Source organism: Sorex araneus, chromosome 4, assembly GCF_027595985.1.
Source record: "Sorex araneus isolate mSorAra2 chromosome 4, mSorAra2.pri, whole genome shotgun sequence".
Taxonomy (NCBI): domain Eukaryota; kingdom Metazoa; phylum Chordata; class Mammalia; order Eulipotyphla; family Soricidae; genus Sorex; species Sorex araneus.
Genome location: NC_073305.1, coordinates 142,918,646 through 142,941,965, shown reverse-complemented (window position 1 = coordinate 142,941,965; position 23,320 = coordinate 142,918,646). Strand labels below are relative to the sequence as shown.

General features: G+C 39.1%; 1 protein-coding gene across 1 annotated transcript in view; it reads right to left on the bottom strand.

Annotated features, from left to right (window-relative positions):
- KPNA5 (karyopherin subunit alpha 5) overlaps positions 1-23,320 on the bottom strand; it is a 51,451-nt gene that overhangs the window by 6,915 nt on the left and 21,216 nt on the right. Inside the window, exons 8-13 of the mRNA XM_004614004.2 lie at positions 18,475-18,574; positions 10,782-10,945; positions 8,705-8,783; positions 6,576-6,701; positions 2,752-2,879; positions 291-469 (exon numbers count right to left, since the gene is read on the bottom strand). Coding sequence (XP_004614061.2) covers positions 291-469; positions 2,752-2,879; positions 6,576-6,701; positions 8,705-8,783; positions 10,782-10,945; positions 18,475-18,574 — 776 coding nt within the window. The remainder of the gene's footprint in view (positions 1-290; positions 470-2,751; positions 2,880-6,575; positions 6,702-8,704; positions 8,784-10,781; positions 10,946-18,474; positions 18,575-23,320) is intronic.

Here is a 23,320-nt window from a genome sequence, read left to right as displayed (position 1 = left end):
AAACATCTAAAATAAGGTTTTTCTAAAACATTAGGAGAAATGTCTACAGCAAGTCATTAAAAACTGGCTGTAATTATACATTTTTTTTTTTTTTTGCTTTTTGGGTCACACCCAGCAATGCTCAGGGGTTACTCCTGGCTTTGCACTCAGGAATTACTCCTGGCAGTGCTTGGGGGACCATATGGGATGCCGGGGATCGAACCCGGGTCGGCCGCGTGCAAGGCAAATGCCCTACCCGCTGTGCTATCGCTCCGGCCCCTGTAATTATACATTTTTAACTGATGGCTTACCATATGCTTCTTCGATCAGAGCACAGTAAGGATTAATACTTATTCCATTCTGCTTAGATTCTTGCTCTCCAAGACGTAAAATATTTTCAAGTCCATTTAATGCAACTTGGACAATTTTAGAGTCCATAACAGTCAAAAGGTCACAAAGTGGTTTAATGCAGCCTAAGGCAACCAAATACCTTCAAAGTGGTTAAGAGAAAAAAAAGACAGAGGAAAATAAAAACATTTCAAAATGCTTATGCCAATGGCATGTATTCTTTATAATGAAATATTAAATAAAAAATAAAATTACTCCTATAGAGACCCAAACATTAAATTTTCACATACACAGGAACCTGAAAACCTGTTTACTCTCCCATTCTCACACTATAATTAGCAGTAAATAATATTTCATATATCATAAAGATATACATGTAACAAGCAAGTAAATTAGTACTTGAGCTTATTTTCTTTATGGCATATGTGCATAGATAATAGGTTCAACATATTTTATTTTTTAAGAGCTGTACTTTCAGAAGCACAGAAATCTTCCATGAGCTAAATAGGTCAGACTCTGTTAATAGTTTTTGTAAGTAATCTTCACAAAAATTATTTCACTCATTTCCTTATGCTCTTTGTGTTTCTGTTTACTACAAGTTCTTTTATCATTATTTGTAATATTATTTGTTCACTTAAAAAAAAAAAAGTCCTATTAAACAGACTGAACAGTACAGGAATTAAGGTGTTTACCTTGCATGCAGATGAATCTGTTTTACCTCCGATGATCTATATGGTCCTTAAACCCTGTGAGGAGTGACCCAAGGAAAGCTAACGGATCCATGAGTATCACTGGGTGTGGCCTAACCCCTCACATCACCCACCCAAAATTCATTATTAAACATGAAATTTAAAACACGACCTCATGGCTTTAAGTATTGATTCCATTTCTTATCAGCTATGTGTGATCCTGAGCAACTGCTATTCCTCAGTTTCTCTATCCTAAACTGGGGATGATAATTGTATAAATCTCAGAGAGCAACTGTGAAAATGCAATAGGTTTTCAGTTAAGTTTCTACTCCCCCTCCCACTTACCATATACTTTAATCAGATATAATTTGTTGAATGAACTATAGCTCATATAGTCATAAAATTAGGGCAGATAAGACAGATGGAAGTATCTAATAACACTTTTTGGCACTCAATAAACAAAATAACTTAGAAAAGTAACTAGCAATATTAAACACTCGACAACATAAGTGGTATAAATAGTGAAGCTAATATCAGACCAAAAACTCTCCACAAAGAAAGTTCATAAAGTGGTGAAATGGGCAGAAAAAATAATTTTTAGCTTGGACATATTATACATACTTATAAATTTTTTAAAATATATGGAACAAAAAGAAATTGCTAACTTTGAACAAACAAACTTTGAGCCCGGAAGCAGATAGTACAGGGCCGGAGAGATAGTACAGCTGGTAGAATGCTTGTCCTGAACATGGCTGACCCAGGTTGACAACCTGGTACTATGTATAGGTCCCTCAAGTACCACTCAGAGTGTGTGTTCAGAATCAGGAGTAAACCCTGAACACTACTGGATGTGCACAAACCCTCCCCGACAAAGAAAAACAAAACCCCTGGAGAGCACATATGCACGCACCACAACAAAAGGAAAGTAAACCTTGATGGTGCATTGCCAAGCGTGTAACCACCTCAACCTCATCAGTGATCCCAGACACAGGTAAAAATGTGTGAGCACCACTGCCCCCCAACCCCCTAAAAAACATCATTGCTGCATATCTACCAATATAGCATTTATCAAGAGTACATTTTAACATTCTTTGATCGTGGCGTATACTTGTCTATGGGTTGGTTGCAGCATCTTACAGATTCCTTCATTAACTGAGACAACAGCAATCTTTGTCACTTCATATTTCACCAGAATCATGATTATAGTCTCCTTTAAATGTATCCTCTATTAACACTAAGAATGTCTATAAATGTATGTGTGAGATTACTGGAAAAACCTAAGACCAAAACAAATGTCAGGAAACTATATATATATAGATTATGTCATTGATCTATTGAAATAATTATCCTCTGCCAAGGAGAATGTTGTTAATTATATGGTAAATGGAAAAAAACCCTATTGTGAAGTTGGAGAGATACATTAATATCTCTCCACGATTTTCATGCAGGGACCCAAGCACCTCCCGGACTGATTCCTCACCAACCACCGAGCCAGGAGTCATCCCTGAGCACCATGGGTGTCCCCAAGCCCCTCCAAAAACAAACAAACAAACAAACAAACAAAACCCCCAAACTACTGTGAATGAATTAGACAATTGATATATGTTATCCACTCACATTAGAAAAGTTTATCATACCCACCTAGAAGTAATATTTTTAGTTTCAAAAATAAGAAGAGTATTGTTTGATAACTGTCCCATTTAAAAAACAATTGAAAAGAAAGTCTGCACCATACCTTATCTGTTCAGGAGTGCCTCCAGATGTAGCATTCGTTATAGCCCAGGCTGCTTCCTTTCTAGTGCGAAACTCTGCTTTCTGAAGAATCTCAATCAAAACAGGAAATATATTTGCATCTATAACAGCCTGAGAAGGCAAAATTAGATTGCATATAAATTCAAATGTTATTTTTAAAATATTATAGAGATTCTTAATATTCTATGGTTTCAAAAGTCAGGCTTTAGAAAAATCATTGGAGCTACCATATTTTGAATTTGTTGACTAACTTTAACATATCTTCCAAGTCAGTAGCGTAAGAATTTTTTTTTATTTATTTTTTTTTAATTAATAGTTTATTCTTAATTAGTGAGTCAACGTGAGGGTACAGTTACAGATTTATACATTTTTGTGCTCATGTTTCTCCCTTACAAAGTTTGATATCCCATCCCTTCACCAGTGCCCATTCTCCACCACCAGTAAACCCAACATCCCTCCCCCCCTCCCCAGTCCCGTCTCCCCCCACCCCACACTGCCACTATGGCAGGGTATTCCCTTTTGTTCTCTCTCTCTGATTAGGTGTTGTGGTTTGCAATAAAAGTGTTGAGTGGCCATTGTGTTCAGTCTCTAGTCTATATTTGGCCCACATCATCTTTCCCCCACATGACCAACAACCACATTTTACTTGCTGTTCCCTTCTCTGAGTTGCCCAGAATGAGAGAATGACAAGTGTTTTGTGGGCGGACGAGCGGGCAGGGCCACACCTGGCAATGCTCAGGTAGTACTTCTGGCCCTGCACTCAGGAATCACTCCTGGAGGGGCTCAGGGGACCATATAAAATACTCGGGACTGAACATGGGCTGGTCGTGTGTAAGGCAAGTGCCCTATCCGCTATCTTTCCAGACCCAGATGACAAATTCGGTTGAAATGGGTGATAATTAACTCAAGGAGTTTGTTGGTACCAAAACAAGTCATTATATCAATGCTTTGAGGCAAAGATCAAAATTTATTTTTAACTAACAAGGATCAAGTCTGACGAGACTGCTAAAAGGGCTGGAACGAACATTTTGCCATGCAGGAACCCTGGGCTTGACAGACAGCACCAGCTGGTTTGCTAAGCACCACTGAGAAAGCCTATGAGTGCCACTACATGTGGCCCCCAAACTTAAAAACAATAATAGCAAACAAAATAAAATGAAAATCAGAGTTAGAAATATGTGGTTCAGTGTATAAACTGATTGCCTGGTATGTGTGAAGCCCTGGGTTTGATCCCTCTCACCTTTCCAAAACAAAAATCACTACTGAAAATCAGATCATTTTAAAGACAAACCATTATGGCACTAAAGAGATAATTTGTGGGGAGGGCACTTGCCTTGCACGACTGACCCAGGTTTGATCCCCCGCATCCCATATGGTTCCTCAAAGCCCCGCCAGGAGTAATTCCTGAGTGCACAGCCCAGAATAAGCCCTGAGCACGGCTCGGTGTGGACCCAAACCCCAAACAAACAAAAAACCCTAAGATAAACCATTATGTGCTAGGCTCTGTTGTTGGGCAATTTTATACATATTTCTATATACATGCATATATATGTATGTATCAATACATATCATTATCATCATCATCATCATCATCATCATCATCCCGTTGATCGTCGAATTTCTCGAGTGGTCTCAGTAATGTCTCCATTCATCCAAGCCCTGAGATTTTAGAAGCCTCTCTCTACTATATATCGATACATATATATCTATACATATACATAGATAAATGTATATATCAATACATATATATCTATACATATATATGCATATACATAGAAATAAATATATATACCTCTCGGAGAGCCCGGCAAGCTACCGAGATTATCCGCCTGCATGGCAGAGCCTGGCAAGCTACCCGTGGCATATTTGATAAGCCAAAAACAATAATAATAACAGGTCTCATTCCCCTGACCCTGAACGAGCCTCTAATCGTTGGGAAAAACAAGTAAGGAGAGGCTGCTAAAATCTCAGGGCTCTACATCCAAAAAAACAAAAGCAACCGGTGTTGACAGGAATGTGGGGAGAAAGGGACTCTTCTTCACTGCTGGTGGGGATGCCGACTTGTTCAGCCCTTTTGGAAGACAATATGGACGATTCTCAAAAAATTAGAAATTGAACTCCCGTTTGAGCCAGCAATATCACTCCTGGGAATATATCCCGGAGAGGCAAAACAGTATAGTAGAAATGACATTTGCATTTCTATGTTCATTGTGGCACTGTTTACAATAGCCACAATCTGGAAAAAAACAGAGTGCCCAAAAACAGATGACTGGTTAAAGAAACTTTGGTACATCTACACAATAGAATACTATGCAGCTATTAGAAAAGATGAAGTCATGAAGTTTGCATTAAGTGGATCAACATGGAAAGTATCATGTTGAGTGAAATGAATCAGAAAGAAAGAGACAGACATAGAAAGATTGCACTCATATGTGGAATATAATGTAGCAGAGAGGTACGAGCTAGCAATGATGCAACTTCTGGCAGAAATTTCTCTGACTTAGTTACTGAAATACTAAAATACAGAAATCCAAAACCTCACAGCTGCTATTGTGGCCACACGACCTCATATCTCTTCATTCTCAGCAATGGAAAACAAATTATCAAATGCTTCCTTTCCAGTAGGTCTGTCTTTGGGGGGAGGGGAACTCCAAACAGTTTTTTGTTGAAATATTGAATGTAATCAAAGTAAAGAGAAAGTAAAGTGAAATTTATCAGCCACACAGGCGGGTGAGGGACTGGGGGAGGTGGGGGGGGAGGTTTACTGTGGTTCTTGGTGGTGGAATATATGCACTGGTGAAGGAATGGGTGTTTGAGCATTGTGTAACTGAGACTTAAGCCTGAAAGCTTTGTAACTTTTCACATGGTGATTCAATAAAAAAAAATTAAAAATAAAATTAAATTAAATAATGTGGGGTCCCCCCTGCGGGCATCATCCTGTCCCGCAGGGAGGACCCTTCATGGGGCTAAGGAGGGGACATAACTGAATGAACAGACGCAGAGCCAGAAGGAGGAGGAGAGAGAGAGAGAGTTTATTCACAGCAGTTACAATACTTATACCTCTTGGTGGGAGGGGGCGGTATGCATGCTTGGACCCCCCCATAGGAACAATAGTAAAATGCAGATCAGGCATGGGCGTTGGGCAGATCAGGCATGGGCGTTAGCTAGTGAGAGAGGAATGGCGAACTGATAAGATCATTAAGGTCAGCAGTGATGACCTTGTTACAGGAATCCCAAGTAAGCCTTCGCTTGACTAGAGGATAAGAGCCGGGCTTGTAAAATGGCTCCCTACAAAATAAAATCTCAGGGCTGTGAAGAATGGAGATGTTACTGGCACCTGCTCAAGTAAATCGATGAACAACGGGATGACAGTATACAGTGATACAGTGATCTACATACACACATATATACATATGTACTTACTATGTATAGCTACACAGACATATATGTATGTAAAATATTGCTTTCCCTCTGCTATTATTCTGCTGTTTATTGCTATTTTTCAAGTGAATGCTAAAAGCAAATACTGTTTTAGAGAAGCAAATGTCATATTTTTTTTCCCCTTTTCGGGTCACACCCAGTGATGCACAGGGGTTGCTCCTGGTTCTACACTCAGGAATTACTCCTGGCGGTGCTGGGGGACCAGATGGGATGCTGGGAATCAAACCCGGGTCGGGCACGTGCAAGGCAAACGCCCTACCCACTGTGCTATCACTCCAACCCCGAAAATGTCATGTTTATTCAATTAGCATTTAAACTAATTTCTGAGCTCCTTATATTCTATTCTCAGATATGAAAAGTAGTTACCTGAATTTGAGCTCTATTTCCAGCAGTGATGTTAGAAACTGTCCAGCAGGCTTCTTTTCGAATTGATTCCTTTGGGCTACTCAGTAAGTGTAAAAGACAGGGCAATGCAGAACAATTCAAAATCACCTGAAACAAAATTAGAAACCGAAACACGAAATTTTATAGCAAATAATTTATACAAAAATGTTGTGAATTACTTATACATAAAAACCATTCTGGAAAAATAAATTAAAAAAATAAAAAAAGAACACTCAGAGCTGGAGTAATAGTACAGAAAGTAGGGCACTTGCCTGGCATGCAGCTGACCGGGTTTGATCCATGGCACCCATATGGTACCCTCACTCACCAGGAGTGATACCAAAATTTGATATGGCCTAATTTTTTAAAAAAATCTCCTCAAAGTAAAACAAGCATTTACTAGAAGATATTTCATATTCCCACTTGATAAAATGAGTCTAATATTAATGTAGTGACACCCCATTCTCAATTCACTAAAATGTAAACAAGCAGGTCACTCGGGGCCACTCCAAGGTCCTTAAATTTACAAATGTACTCAGTATTCAACTGATACAATTACATAAAGATATAAGCATTGAAGTAAGGATCTAAATTTTATCAAATGAGTGGATAGGGGGTAGGGTGGGGGAAGAGCATCAATTTGAAAGAAGTCTTATTGTACAGAAGAAATCTACTTGTTTCATTACAAATGCTATTATTGCAGGGCTGAAAAGGCAGTATAGTAAGTAGGGTGCTTCCTTGCATGCAGCCTCTCGCCTCCAACCTGTCCCCGGATCACATATGGTCCCCCAAACCTTACCAGGAGTGATCGCTGAGCACAGAGCCAGGAATAAGCCCTGACCATTGCCAAGTATGGCCCAAAAAGTATTCCTCTGATTTATTTTTTCAGTTTTGCACTTTGCAAATTTGTAAAGTATACTGTGCACTGTCTACATTTTTGAGTCCATGGAAATTTAATTATTTTTCTGTTTTCAAAATATGCTCAAGAAGGGGTCAGGGATATGGCTTGAGGTGAAACATATGCCTCCCATATATGAGGCCTGAGTTTGATCCCAGCACTGCTGACCGCCAGAGCCTGCTGGATGTGGTAATTATAAAACAAACTCCCCTAGTGAGTTAAATGAAATTTATTTGGAAAAGAATATATAAACCAATGCACTGAAATTCTGTAGGAAAAAATAAGTTTAGAGGGATGTTTTCATTTTAAAAGATACTTTTTAGTTAAAAATGGAACAACTAGATAAAAAAAAAAGTGAAGCTAAGGATCAAATATTTCTTAACACTCTAATCTCTTTTTTTAAACTATGCTAGCATTACAACCAGATCACCAAAATCATAGACCACCATGGGTAATTTACTTTGTTTTACTATATCTTTTCTCCAGATTATTCAAGAGCAAAGTTCCAGATAACCTTTTTTTTTTAAAAAAAAAAGGGGGCTCTCCCAGCAGCGCTGGAGTTGAGGTGGACTGGACTGTGGGCCATGTCTAGAGATGCTAGGCCCCAAGTAAGTGGTCCTCACAGTTCAGAGCTTGGAGGGCACAAGGACCTCAGGTCTTGCATGTGCTAGTCATCTGCTCCTCTATTTTAAGCTATCTTACCAGCTTGCTATTTTACTTTTACAAAGACAGACCCGAGCTAGTATTTCCACATAAAGTACTTGTGATTGATCACTTACTATTAAGAGTAAGGTGTTTGAGATTTATCATTTATTATTAAACTTAATAATTTCTGGGATCAAGCGATAGCACAGCGAGTAGGGCGTTTGCCTTGCATGTGGCCGACCCAGGTTCGATTCCTTTGCCCGTCTTGGAGAGCGCAGCAAGCTACTGAGAGTATCCCACCCTCTCGGCAGAGCCTGGAAAGCTACCTGTGGTGTACTTGATATGCCAAAAACAGTAACAAGTCTCACATGGAGATGTTACTGATGCCCGCTCGAGCAAATAGATGAGCATTGGGATGACAGTGATACAGTGATTAAACTTAATGTCACATTGTAGATGCTTATATAATGATGGGGATAACAAAGAATAGGTCAAAATACAATCAAATGACACAAAACATAATAAACTTCCTAAACTCTGTTAACAATATATTATAGTTTGAACTCACCTGTGTTTGAATATCATCACCAGTCACAATATTACCAACTGCTCTTAATGCAGGTGACACAACTTTATAATCATTGTGCCTAAAACATTAAAAACATGACCTTAAATACAAGATCTTTAGACTATTTCATGAGACATTTTTCTTGTGTGTATTTTTAAACTCAGATATCCAGTAACATTTTTCATCTTTCATTCATTATCTTTCAACAAAGAAGCAATCTAAGATTAGAACTTGCGTGTAGCTGTCATGTTCTAAGCTTTACCCAATCAAAACACTTCCTTAGTCTATTTGCATGATTTTGACATTTTTGATGATCACAAGCCAGTCGTTTGGTGTTGTCCAATGTTTCCTTATGATTAATACTTAAGTTATATACTCTTGCTAGGACATCACAAGTGCTAGTCTTTTTTATTATACAATACTAGACAGCATATGGTGTCTGCTTTATTCATCATTGTGTTGCTGAAGCTGGATCACTGAAAACGCCGTCTGCCATCTTTTCCACATTACTATTATACTTTTTTCCCTTAAATATGTTTATTTTCAGGGGAAGTGCTTTAAATAACCATTCTCTGGCGTATTTTTACTACTAGGTCTAGCTTTTTTTTTAATGTTTATCTAAGTTTTTAATTATTAGTATCACTGCCAGATGATTTAAATCTCTTATTTTAGTAATGACCCATAGATTCCTACTCTATAGTGCATAAAGTGCACTAATTTTGTTTCAAAGTTCAAATCAATCCAGTTGAGATCTGAATGGTGGAAGCCCCTTCATGTGGGCTTCAGTGACGATATTTTTGCATTCTTAGACCATTCTTTACTTTTTGAAATTTATCTTATGTTTTTAAGTCAAAGTCCTAGAATTAGTCATTTCTCTAAGAATCATGTTCCCTTCAACAGAGATTGATAATTAAAAGCCAATGGCATCCTCTGTGTTTAGCTGATTAAATGTATCATTTCTCTCAGGCTCTTTAAGAACAGGCATATACATATAGATTTACATATATTTATTTCTACATCTTGTTATGTTGAATATCAAGAGTATATTACTGATAATCCAATTAATCTAAGATCACTACTGTGGGGTTTCTCTCTTGCACTCTGTTTTCTGAGAGTAAGATACTTCTGACATTCCCGTCTTCCTCCATGTGGCCTACCTTCGGTCCAGCTGGACTGCTCTCCCGTGGTGTATTAGCTCCACCCCACACTCAGCCCTAGAGGGTTCCATCATCTGAGCCCTCACTGCTTCATTGGACGGCCTGCCCAACCTCCATGGATGCTCATCTCTTGCAACTCATTTATCTCTTTTTATCTCTCTTTTCTGTGATATCTGTCTTTAAAATGTTTTTTTTTCTAAAGAAAATGAAGAAGCTTTATCTTTTAAATGCAAAATTTCTTAAAAATTCTTAACTTTACTATAGAGAAAACTTGTTCTTCTGAAAGAACGTACCACAATAGCGCTGAAATAGAAACAATATTATTAATACAAGTGAAATACTGGCTAATTTTCACTACCTGGACTTTTATTCAATTATTGTGATGAACAATTGTTTGGTTTATGAGAGAGCAAGAACTGTATTCTATACTTCACTAATAATGTCTGGAACAACAGTCTAGCACAAAGGATACCAAACTTGACATACCATCCCCTTAAAATAAAATCACTGGGTGCTTCCCAGAAACCAACTTCCTTTAGGTCAACGGAAAGTGCCCTCATATACACCTGAGCCCACCACTGCCCCTCTTGATCATTCTAGTGCTCCCGGTGTGGGCAGTATCACTTACTCTGGGAAATACCACACCAGCAGCAAATAGGCATTCCAGAAACATCTGCTGGATTAAGTACCTCTCATTCAGAAAAGAGTCACATAAAGCTAATAAAATTAATTAACAAAATGATCATTCCCAACTAGAAGATGCAAAATACAAGAATCACTTTTCAATATTATAACTAGTATACAAAGAAGAGCCGGTATCTCTGCCTGAAAACAATGGCTCTTGAGATGTTTACTGGGACATCCCCATAACTGTCAAAGTTAATCTAATCATGAAATTATTAAACAAAAATAATAGTTACATCAAAAGTTCCACTAATCTTCGACAGACTCCAGAATCAATAACTGCTTGAATTTTATCATTAGGTCCATCAGAGAGGTAAGAAAGGGCCCAACAAACATCAGCTAATACATCTGAGTCACTGCTAAATAGTAATCGTGATAGAACATTTAAGCAAGGTGAAACCTGGAAGGGAAAAAAAAAGCCAAAGTTAAAAACTTTTATCTAAGGCCAAGTTTCTTCATAAAAAATAAAACTCATTTTGAAACAAAAACGTAATATTACAAAAATATCACAGAAATGAGAGCACTAAGCTTTTAAAATGCTGACATATACATGACACAAACCTGATTGTATTGCCATTTATCTTAAATAGAATAAAACATATAGTAAACATTTTCAACAATGAAATATGTATTGAGAAACACTGTTTAAATTATACACACATTCTCCAAAGGGCTCATTAAAAGTGAGAAGTCCAAGGTTTTTAACCAAATATCTAATATAATGATCATGAGATATTATTTAATATATGAATCACACTATTATTACATGTTATGTTACTGGAAGTACATTTAGTACATATTTGAGGAATAGTTGCATAGAAAATTAAAAATATGAAGGGTTTAAAATGAGTAAAAAACTATATTTCTACTGTACCAAAACCCTGAATTTCCAACTAAAAAACACACAAAAATATGACAAAAGGTTTGTTTACTTGTTTTATATTTCTGAGCACCGGGGGTGGTGATGGTTTACTTCCCTGGCTCTAAGATTAGGGATCACTCCTGGTCAAGACTGAAAACAAATGGGGTGCAGGGGTCAAACCTGGGTCAGTCATTCAAGGCAAGTACCCCACCTGCTATATACTCTCTCCAACCTAACATCAAAGATTTTTTTATCTATCATTGCACTGCACTATAGCACTGTCCTCCCGTTGTTCATCGATTTGCTCAAGCAGGCACCAGTAATGTATCCATTGTGAGACTTGTTATCGTTTTTGGCATATCAAGTACGCCACAGGTAGCTTGCCAGGCTCTGCCATGTGGGCAGGATACTCTCGGTAGCTTGCCTGGCTCTCCGAGAGGGACGGAGGAATCGAACCCACAGGTCAGTTGTGTGCAACAGCCCTAACCGCTGTGCTATAGCTCTAGCTAATTAGCCAACTGATAAGCAAATGATTCACCTCTATAAAACTCAGTTCCCAAATCTGTGAAATAGAGTCAAATTAGATCAATTTTATTATCCTTCTTTTTGCAAATCAGACAGACCAAGACTCAACTACTGTTCACTAACTGTTTAATAATTTCTTCATATACGAAATGCTAATAACACGGTAAAGTTAGTAAAAATACATGCAGCACCATAGGGCAATGTGTAGCTTACAGTAATCCCTTGGGTGTTCATCTTTTAATTGTTATCATCAGTATTGATTTACTATTTCTTAAACTATTTTTAAAATCAGTAACAGTTCCTCAGTCTGTCTCCTTACATAAGAATTATATCTTTTTTTAAAAAAATTTTTTTTATTTTTTTATTTTTTATTAGTGAATTACCATGGGGGTACAGTTGCAGATTTATACATTTTTGTGCTCATGTTTACCCCATACAAAGTTCGAGAACCCATCCCTTCACCAGTGCCCATTCTCCACCACCAATAAACCCAGCATCCCTCCCACCCTCCCCAGTCCCATCTCCCCCCACCCCACACTGCCACTATGGCAGGGTATTCCCTTTTGTTCTCTCTCTGATTAGGTGTTGTGGTTTGCAATAAAGGTGTTGAGCGGCCATTGTGTTCAGTCTCTAGTCTACATTTGGCATGCATCACCCCTCTCCCGCATGACCTCTGACCACATTTTACTTGGTGTTCCCTTCTCTTAGTTACCCAGAATGAGAGACCAGCCTCCAAGCCATGGAGACAGCCTCCTGGTACTTATTTCTACTATTCTTGGGTGTTAGACTCCTATTCTATTATTCTATATTCCACATATGAGCACAATCTTTCTATATCTGTCTCTCTCTTTCTGACTCATTTCACTTAGCATGATACTTTCCATGCTGATCCACTTATATGCAAACTTCATGACCTCATTTTTTCTAACAGCTGCATAGTATTCCATTGTATAGATGTACCAAAGTTTCTTCAACCAGTCATCTGTTCTAGGGCACTCAGGTTTTTTCCAAATTCTGGCTATTGTAAATAGTGCTGCGATGAACATATAAGTGCAGATGTCATTTCGACTATACTTTTTTGCTTCTCTGGGATATATTCCCAGCAGTGGTATTGCTGGATCAAATGGAAGCTCAACCTCTAGTTTTTTGAGAAAGATACAGTGACCAAAATACAAAGACTATCTACAGAATGGGAAAGGTTATTTACACAATACCCATCAGATAAGGGGTTGATATCAATGGTATATAAAGCACTGGTTGAACTCTACAAGAAGAAAACATCCAACCCCATCAAAAAATGGGGCGAAGAAATGAACAGAAACTTTCCCTAGGAAGAGATACGAATGGCCAAAAGGCACATGAAAAAGTGCTCTACATCACTAATCATCAGAGAGATGCAGATCAAAACAACCATGAGATACCACCTCACACCACAGAGACTGGCACACATCCCAAAGAACAAAAGCAACCGCTGTTGGAGAGGATGTGGGGAGAAAGGGACCCTTCTACACTGCTGGTGGGAATGCTGACTAGTTCAGTCCTTTAAGAATTATATCTTAATTGCCACAAAAAAGTGATCTTTTTCTAGATGAATTATCTCTTCACCTCTTTCTTGAAGATTGCAGTACACAAACTGACAGCCTTCTGAAAATAACTAAAAATATTTCTAGAGCCCAGAACAGAAAGCAGTTTGCTGATAAGTAGAAAACACTTCTTAACCTCATGAATCTATTCAGCTGGATTCTTCACCAACAATCATGTCTCTCTGTTTTTGTAACCAAGTCTTCAATGAATATAAGAATCATTTTTAAACGCTATAGCACTGTCGTCTCATTGTTCATCGATTTGCTCAAGTGGGCACAGGTAACGTGTCCATTGTGGGACTTGTTACTGTTTATGACATTTCGAATATGCCATGGGTAGCTTGTCAGGCTCTGCCAGGCGGGCCGGATAATCTCTGTAGCTTGCTGGGCTCTCCAAAAGGGACGGAGAAATCGAACACGGTCGGCCGCGTAGAAGGCAAACGCCTTACCCGCTGTGCTATCGCTCTAGTCCAGTCATTTTTAAATACCAATATAAATTGTTTAATTAAAAAAATGTAGGACAGAAAAAATAGTTTAGCAGGTAAGGTACTTGTCTTGCACATGACTGACCCACAGTTAATCTCTCGACATCTCTATGGTCCCCTAAAGTCCTGAGCACAGCCAAGTGTGGCTCAAAAAAAATAAAATACAATAAAACTCAATGTAGCAGATATACCATTTTACTGATATAAAAAAATTATGAAGTACCACAAATTTCTAGTTTTAAGAAATTTCTAGTTTAAAAAATAAAATGATTGTCCCACTGTCTTCTCAGAAACAAAGAAAACTTAAAAATACAAAGTCCTTTTTTTGAAGAGATCAATAGATGCTTAACATCCTGCCCAGAATACATAAAGATGAAATCAAATGATGTTAAGACTTAAGAAAACAGAAAGGTCAAAATTCAATGCCCAAGGGAGAAGAATTTTCTCATGGCATAGATGCAGAAACTAGTAAGCAGAACTAGTAATTAAAAACAGATATAAAATAGGAAACCTACTGACCATCATCAGATGCAATGTACCTTATTACTTCTCAGGTGATATTGAAATTTTTTCTTTCCATTCTATTCTATAATAGCTGTTGCCAAACAATTAGTTATGACATATACCTTTTTCAAAAGGCCATTTGAAGATTATTTGTGCACCTGAAAATTATTCCTTTTTCTTGTACTATACCCACTCTAAATTCTCATTCCTTCCCCTTTTATTAAACTAGAAATTCATATTTTAAAAGCTTTAAACGGAATAAAGCATATACTGCAACAAAACCTCCATTACAAAGCCACCACCACGCTCCAGGTCACTTTCTGGACACTCGGGCCAATCCTCACACATGAGTGAAGCCCCACAGAACCAGGTAAAGCAGAACTTTGTGACCTTGGAGTCCAGGCTCAACGAGACCCGGAAATAGTGATCCTCTGTCTGCCTCCCCCAATCTCTCGTGCCCCAGGAATCACACCCAGACGACCCACCCTACCAGAGCCAGATAAATACCTCATCGGCCAACATCCACTACCTCCACTACCCAGCCACCGCCATGCACCAGGCCACTTTCCGGGCCATCATAAGACACTTAATATCCATTTTCCATAAATACCACACCATATTTGATGGAGTTCAAGTATGGTGTGAACCATGGGAATACCTGTAAGGGCAATTAGAGGCCACCCTAAAAGCCTCCATCCCTCTCAGAGAGCCCTGCAAGCTACTGACAGTATCCCGCCCGCATGGCAGAGCCTGGCAAGTTATCAGTGGCATATTTGATATGCCAAAAATAGTAACAACAATGGGCCTCATTCACCTGACACTTAAAGAGCCCTCAATATGGCAGCATTAAGAAGGATGAGCAGGGAGAGGTTGATAAAATCTCAGGGACGAACTAGACTGCGAAAACAAAGGACTAAAATGACTGTACTTTGAATGCACATACGCTGGCATCAGAAACATCCATCCAGGATCTGATGGTGCAAATGCAGATCAAGTACGACATTACTGGTCTGACCGAGACAAGAAGGCATTGATCATATCATGCCGTTTTCGACACTGGAGAAGAACTGTTCCTTGAAACATGCGACAATAGAGGAATCGGTGGTGTCGGTGTCCTTGTCAACATGAACTTGCCATAAGCACTGATTATCAAATGCCTAACAACCCGAATCGGACAATTACGCTTGAACAGATGTGGCTCGTTGCTGGCACTTTCTATCTTCTACGCACCAACGCACCAACTACGTCATGTATGCACCATCCAACTACGATGAACAAATCTGAGAGGTTCTACATGAAGCTGGAGAAGTTCTATAAAGAAGACCACACCTTCTATAAGATCACTGTCAGTAATTTTAAAGCCAAGATAGGACCGAGAAAGTCACCCAAAGAACTCTACATCGGGACCCATGGCCTAGAATGGAATGAACAGGGTGAGAGACTCTCTGAGTTCATCATATCGACCAAGACCATCCATGATAACTCGCAGTTCCAGAAGGCCAAATCTAAACACTGGACATGGGAGTCTCCCGGTGGACAGATCCACAATGAAATTGACCACATCATATTCAATCGACGGTTTTGCCTGACCGATGTCACTGTTGTCCCAAAATTACAAACGGGATCAGACCACCATCTCTTTCGTGCAAAATTCTACTTCATGGAGCGGGGAGCAAGGGCTGCAAAGTTTAAGAAGAGAACTCTCAGAATGACTACCAATCGGGAGCCCTTTGGCACTACTGCAGCAACATCGAAAGATGCTGTCATTGACAATATCGATAAGAAATAAGATCAACTGGTTCAGCACCTAAATGATTGTGGAATGCAGAGAGAGAGAAAGCCACAAAAAGTTGCCTGTTTTTGGAAACTCTCGAGCTCATTCACCAACGTGGTCTGGCTCGAGCTTCAGGCAATCACAAGTTAACTTCCGAGCTTGCAAAGCTGTGCAGAGAAGCAATAAAGGAAGACCTCAAAGAGAGACGAGCAGCAGTGTTGGCCCATTTGGAAGAAGGTGGGAAAAGTATTTGTAACACCCGCCTGTCCTTCACCAACTATAAGAGCAAGATGACCACCCTCCAAAGTCCTGACGGATCTATCACACCTTCCAGAAGGGCAATGGAAAAAGTTATCCACGACTTCTACTCGGATCTCTTTTGATAGCCATGTCCACATGTCCACATACCAAATTCCGAAGGATGGATATGTCGTTTCCAGCATTCTCCCTTCCGAAATCCAACACTCCATTTCATCGGTAAAGACACATACAGCACCCGGTCCAGACAAGGTCCCACCCGAACACCTGAAGAATTTGCCACCAGTACTCATCAATACACTGGCTCGGCTCTTCACACGATATCTGTCTGAATGCAAGGTTTGTCCCAATGGAAAACCAGCAGGACTGTCCTGTTGTACAAGAAGGAAGACATCCACGACATCGGCAACTATAGCCTGATCTGCTTGTTGTCTGTCGTCTACAAGTTATTCACTCGAGTCATCCTGAATAGGATTGGCAGAACACTAGACAAAGGACAACCATGCAAGCATGCCAGGTTCTGAAAAGGATTCAGCATGATCAACCATATCCACATGGTGACAAAGCTCACTGAGGTTTCATGAGAGTTCAAGATGCTACTCTGTCTAACATTCATCGATTTTAAAAAAAGGCTTTTGATTCTGTTGAGACTGAAGCGGTCATCAAAGCCCTAGCCAAACAGGCTGTTCAAACGCAATACATGAGGATTTTCTGTGAGCTGTATTACAGATTCACCACCAAGATCTCACCATTGTACAAAGAAATGATCATCAATGTAAAGAGCGGGGTTAGGCAGGGTGATACCATTTCACTGAAACTCTTCAGTGCCACCCTTGAGAACATCATGCGACGACTGGAATGGGAAGGAATGGGAGTGATATAGACAGTCGGCAACTACACCACCTTTGCTTTGCTGATGACATCGTTCTCGTAACACCAGATATCAGCCAAGCGGTATGAATGCTGGCCGACTTCGATCATGAGTGTGGAAAGGTCAGACTGCAGCTGAATCTCACGAAGACAATGTTCATGAGAAATGGAGTAGTTCCTGATGTTCCATTTGCCCTCAAAAGAACGGACATCTCTGAATGCAGCAGTTATCTGTACCTAGGTCAAGAACTCAATATGACAAACGAGCTGGCACCTAGTTAGCTCGGTGCGCAGAAGGAAGAGAGCAAGGTGGAACACCTTCAAGAGCATTGAAGAAGTGGTTAAGAGGACAAAGAATCTCCAGCTCCGGGCACATCTTTTTGACTCCACCGTTCTTCCTGCACTAATATATGCCTCAGAGACCTGGACCCTACAAAAACAGGATGAGAACGCTATTCAGGTATCCCAAAGAGGAATCGAAAGAGCTATGCTTGAAATATCACATTTCACTCATTGAGAGAAGGAATCCGGAGTTCCAACCTCTGTTGATGATCAAGAATTGGGAATGCTGTCTCATTTGCCAAGGCGTTGAAAATCAGATGGGTCAGACACATAGTGCGATTTAGAAATGACCAATGGACTAGAGCTGTTACCGACTGGATTCCACGGACGTTAAAACAACACTTGGCCACCCACCTATGATATGGTCAGACTTGTTTGTCAAGACCCTGAATGAACGGTTTGAGGCTTTTGGTGTTCCTGGAGCAAGCAGACCCCATTGGGTTACACTAGCACGCGACAGAGATGACTGGAGTCGTTACTGGAGCCAGCTTGAACAAATCGACGAACAACGGGATAACAAGTGATAGAAGTGATACAAGTGATTATCTTTTCACTATCTTTTCTTTTCACCACCTACTGAGTCTCTCTCTATACCAATACTGAGTAGTTAATATAGAAAATAATTACAAAAAAAGAAAAAAGCCCCTTCAGTCTCTTAAACCTCTACTATAAGAAGATTTAAAAGATATGCGTGTAGATTTATTAAATTATGTATTTTACCCATACCTTACTGAAATTTGGAGGAGGGTTTTTGCCTCGACATAAATTTGAGAGCGCCCACACAGCATTTCTGGTAGTAGTAAGTCTGCTTGAATTTGTTAATAATCTGTCAAGGGGAAAAAAATAGAAATTATCACTCTATGTTCATTTTCCCTTATAAAATTTATCAAAAGATAAAGATCTCTCAAATATAGTTATAACACACTAAAACTGATCTGGCAAAATAGGAATGGAAATTTTAAAAACTGTTTCTATTTTCAGAAATAAAAATGTAGTTATCAGAATTCTATTTCTGACATTTTAGATGCAAAACTTCTGGTACAGTGGCAGAAAGTTAAGTGGTAAGAAAAATTCCTAATAATGTACAACCAACTATATGTTCAGAAAAATTTCATGAGTTTACATCTTGCTTGCGGTACATGTATTTGTATATCTGAGAGCGGAATACCTTGCATGGAGTCAAGAGAGAAAGTTTCCTCATAGAACACATCTTTGAGAGGTGTGGAGGACACTAGTGGCCTTTACTATTAGTAGCTCTGACTGCTGGGGGAGAAACAAAATAGAAAAGAAATGTCCATGGCCCCCAAACAGGAAAACAAACCAACTAACCTGAGCTGAAGGGGAAGGAAGGGGGAGAGGAGGAAAGAGGAGGGAAAGGGAAGGGGAAAAAGAAAAGGGAAGTTCGATTATGTTAAGTTAGCAGCAGCTAGAACAAAAGAGCTAACCAGTCTCCTACCCACTGAACCGCTCTGCAAGAGAACATAACAGCAACAGAGCACTGACCCAAAGAACTCTAATGCAAACTTTTAATTTTTTTTTTTTTTTGGCTTTTTGGGACGCACCTGGCGATGCACAGGGATTACTCCTGGCTGTGCACTCTGGAACCACCCCTGGTGGTGCTCAGGGGACCATATGGGATGCTGGGATTCAAACCCGGGTCGGCCCCGTGCAAGGCAAATGCCCTACCCGCTGTGCTATCACTCCAGCCCTGTAATGCAAACTTTTAGTCTAGACAAAATATGGAGTGGTATGGAAGTAGAGCTATAGCACGTAACTCTCCATCCTGGCTGTTCCCCTGAGACCACAATAAAAGCATTGTGAAGACTGTTATTTTCCATCTCATTTCATCACCCTTTTCCTCCCTTGTAAAGCCAAAAGAACAAAGGTGAATTCAAACACTAAAGCAATAGCGCCACCTACAGGAAGGCAAAAAACAAAAACATAACAAATCAAAATCTAACCCATAAAATAAGAAAATTCTGTGGGTATCTAAACATAAAAATACGATCAAATTGTTCAAGGAATTAGATAAACTTCCAAAATGCTAAAGTAAAGACACAAAATAGGAGGAGGCAACAAAATTGAGATAAATCATCATAAAGAAATGTAAAGTTAAATAATCTCAACTAAACAGAGTAGCAAGTCTAAGTTATCAAATATATATATACATATATAAAAACACAGTATTTTTACTAACAATACTTAAATATTAAAAAGTTACAATCAAGGATGCTGGATATTAAATACAATCTATGTTCAATTAATACAGAGTAGCACAAGTAGAGTCAATGTCACTAAAGACTGTCAGAAACTGAAGATAAAATCAAAACAATGACAATAGAAGAAAGAGAAATGACTTGGAAACAACAAAATCTAAAAGAATCTAAGTCTCCATTTGAAGAGTCAATATCATGAATATTGGCAATTCCAGAATGTGAAAAGAGAAAGAAGGGAACTGAGATTATATTAAAAAACAAAGCAGTGAACTTCCCAAACCTAAGGAAAGAACTAACCATAAATATCCAGGAATCTGAGAAAAAATATAGATTTCTGAATTCAAAATAAACTATACTAAGATATATTACTGTTAAATTACTAAAAATTAATGACAAAAATTATTTATAATTGCTAAGGGAAAAAAAAAAAGAAAACAACCAGGAACATAGAAAGGTATCTTTACCAGGTTTTTTTTTTTTTTTTTTTTTTTTTGCTTTTTTAGTCACACCTGGCAATGCACAGGATAACTCCTGGCTCTGCACTCACGAATCACCCCTGGCGGTGCTCAGAAGACCATATGGGCTGATGGGAATCAAACCTGGGTTGGCCGTGTGCAAGACAAACGCCCTACCCACTGTACTATTGCTCCAGCACCTCTTTACCAGGTTTTTATTGAACTTCTCAGCAGAATTTTAACAGGGAAGAAGATACAATAACATTTTCATGCCACTAAAAGATTAAAAAAAATGCTAAGAAAACTTTACTCTGAATAATAATTCAAATATGATGGCTAAAACAAAGGTGGTTCTCCCTCACTAACCAAAAGCTACTACACCAGGAAATTTATGCTACCAGAAATGTTGGATGAAGTTATTTCAACATGCAAAGAAAAAAAAAGTTATTAAGTTCTTATAATTACCAAAAAACACTGGTATGTGTCAACAATGAAACATAAAAAGAAGCAAATGACAATCAGTCAAGTGATGACGATGACACATCCATACTAACACATTTAAAGATTTGCTTTTATTTTTTAAAAAATGTTATTAATTCTGGTACTATAATTTTCAATACTATTAATGATGGTTTCCTGTGTATATAATTCCAACACCACACCCATCATAAGTGCATCCACTTTCCTCCCCCAAGATCCCCAATGATCTTTTTTTTATTTATTTTTCAGACAGGTAAAATTTATTTGAAAACTCTTTTTCAAACATGATCTCTTCCTATGCTGTGGATCGATCCTAGATAGGGACTGAGACTATAAAATTGAATTAAAGGTGGTTTCTGGTTTCCAATGTCAAGGAATTTAGTGTGTAGACCAGGCCAATTGGACTGTGGACACCAGTTTTAGAGTGATTAAGGAAAGTCCTATTTGTTTATTTATTTATTATTTATTTGTTTGGTTTTAGTCACCATGAGACACAGAGTTACAAAGCTGATCGTGGTCAGGTTTCAGTCATATAGTGTCCCTCCACCAGTGTATATTTCTCACCACCAATGTCCCCAGTTCCCCTCCTGTCTCTATGGCAGGCACTTTCCTTCCTTCCCTCTCTATCTCTCTGTCTCTGTGTATCTTTCTGTCTCCCCTCTGGGGCATTATGGTTTGCAACAGAGGTACTGAGAGGTTATCATGTTTGTTCCTTTATCTGTTTTCAGCATGCAGTTCTTATCCAGAGTTATCATTTCCAACTATCTTTGTCATGGTGGTTCCCTTGCATGTGGCCGACCTGAGTTCGATTCCTCCGTCCCTCTCAGAGAGCCTGGCAAGCTACCTGTGGTGTATTTGATATGCCAAAACCAGTAACAAGTCTCACAATGGAGACGTTACTGGTGCCCGCTCAAGCAAATCCATGAACAACGGGAGACAGTGACTGGAATCCTAAATCTAATATATGTTCATGTATTTTCTGTTTTAGCAATGTTTATTGTTGTATTAGAAACTAGATGTGCTTATCTAGTAAAAACAGAGATCAACAAATGGGACTACATTAAACTAAAAAGCTTCTGCACCGCAAGAGATACAGTGACCAGAATACAAAGACTATCCACAGAATGGGAAAGGATATTTACACAATACCCATCAGATAAGGGGTTGATATCAATGGTATATAAAGCACTGGTTGAACTCTACAAGAAGAAAACATCCAACCCCATCAAAAAATGGGGCGAAGAAATGAACAGAAACTTTACCAAGGAAGAAATACGAATGGCCAAAAGGCACATGAAAAAGTGCTCTGCATCACTAATCATCAGAGAGATGCAGATCAAAACAACTTTGAGATACCACCTCACACCACAGAGACTAGCACACATCCAAAAGAACAAAAGCAACCGCTGTTGGAGAGGATGTGGGGAGAAAGGGACCCTTCTTCACTGCTGGTGGGAATGCCGACTGGTTCAGCCCTTCTGGAAAACAATTTGGACGACTCTCAAAAAATTAGATATTGAATTCGCATTTGACCCAGCAATACCACTGCTGGGAATATATCCCAGAGAGGCAAAAAAGTACAATCGAAACAACATCTGCACATGTATGTTCATCGCAGCACTGTTTACAATAGCCAGAATCTGGAAAAAACCCGAATGCCCCAGAACGGATGACTGGTTGAGGAAACTTTGGTACATCTATACAATGGAATACTATGCAGCGGTTAGAAAAAAGGAGGTCAAGAATTTTGTAGTCAAGTGGATGGGCATGAAAAGTTTCATGCTGAGTGAAATGAGTCAGAAAGAGAGAGACAGACATAGAAAGATTGCACTCATCTATGGTATATAGAATAACAGAGTGGGAGACTAACACCCAAGAACTGTAGAAATAAGTACCAGGAGGTTGACTCCATGGCTTCGAGGCTGGCCTCACGTTCCGGGGAAAGGTCAACTCAGAGAAGCGATCACCAACTACATTGTAGTCGAAGGCCATGTGGGGGAAGGGAGTTGCGGGCTGAATGAGGGCTAGAGACTGAGCACAGCGGCCACTCAACACCTTTATTGCAAACCACAACAGCTAATTAGAGAGAGAAAACAGAAGGGAATGCCTTGCCACAGTGGCAGGGTGGGGTGGGGGGGAGATGGGATTGGGGAGGGTGGGAGGGACACTGGGTTTACGGGTGGTGGAGAATGGGCACTGGTGAAGGGATGGGTTCCCAAACTTTGTATGAAGGAAGTATAAGCACAAAAGTGTATAAATCTGTAACTGTACCCTCACGGTGATTCTCTAATTAAAAATAAATAAATTTAAAAAAAAATAAAATAAAATAAAATAAAATAAAATAAAATGAAGCATAGCAAAACTGATAAAAAAAAAAGAAACTAGATGTGCTTGTATGCAGAATAATATTTTAGCACAATA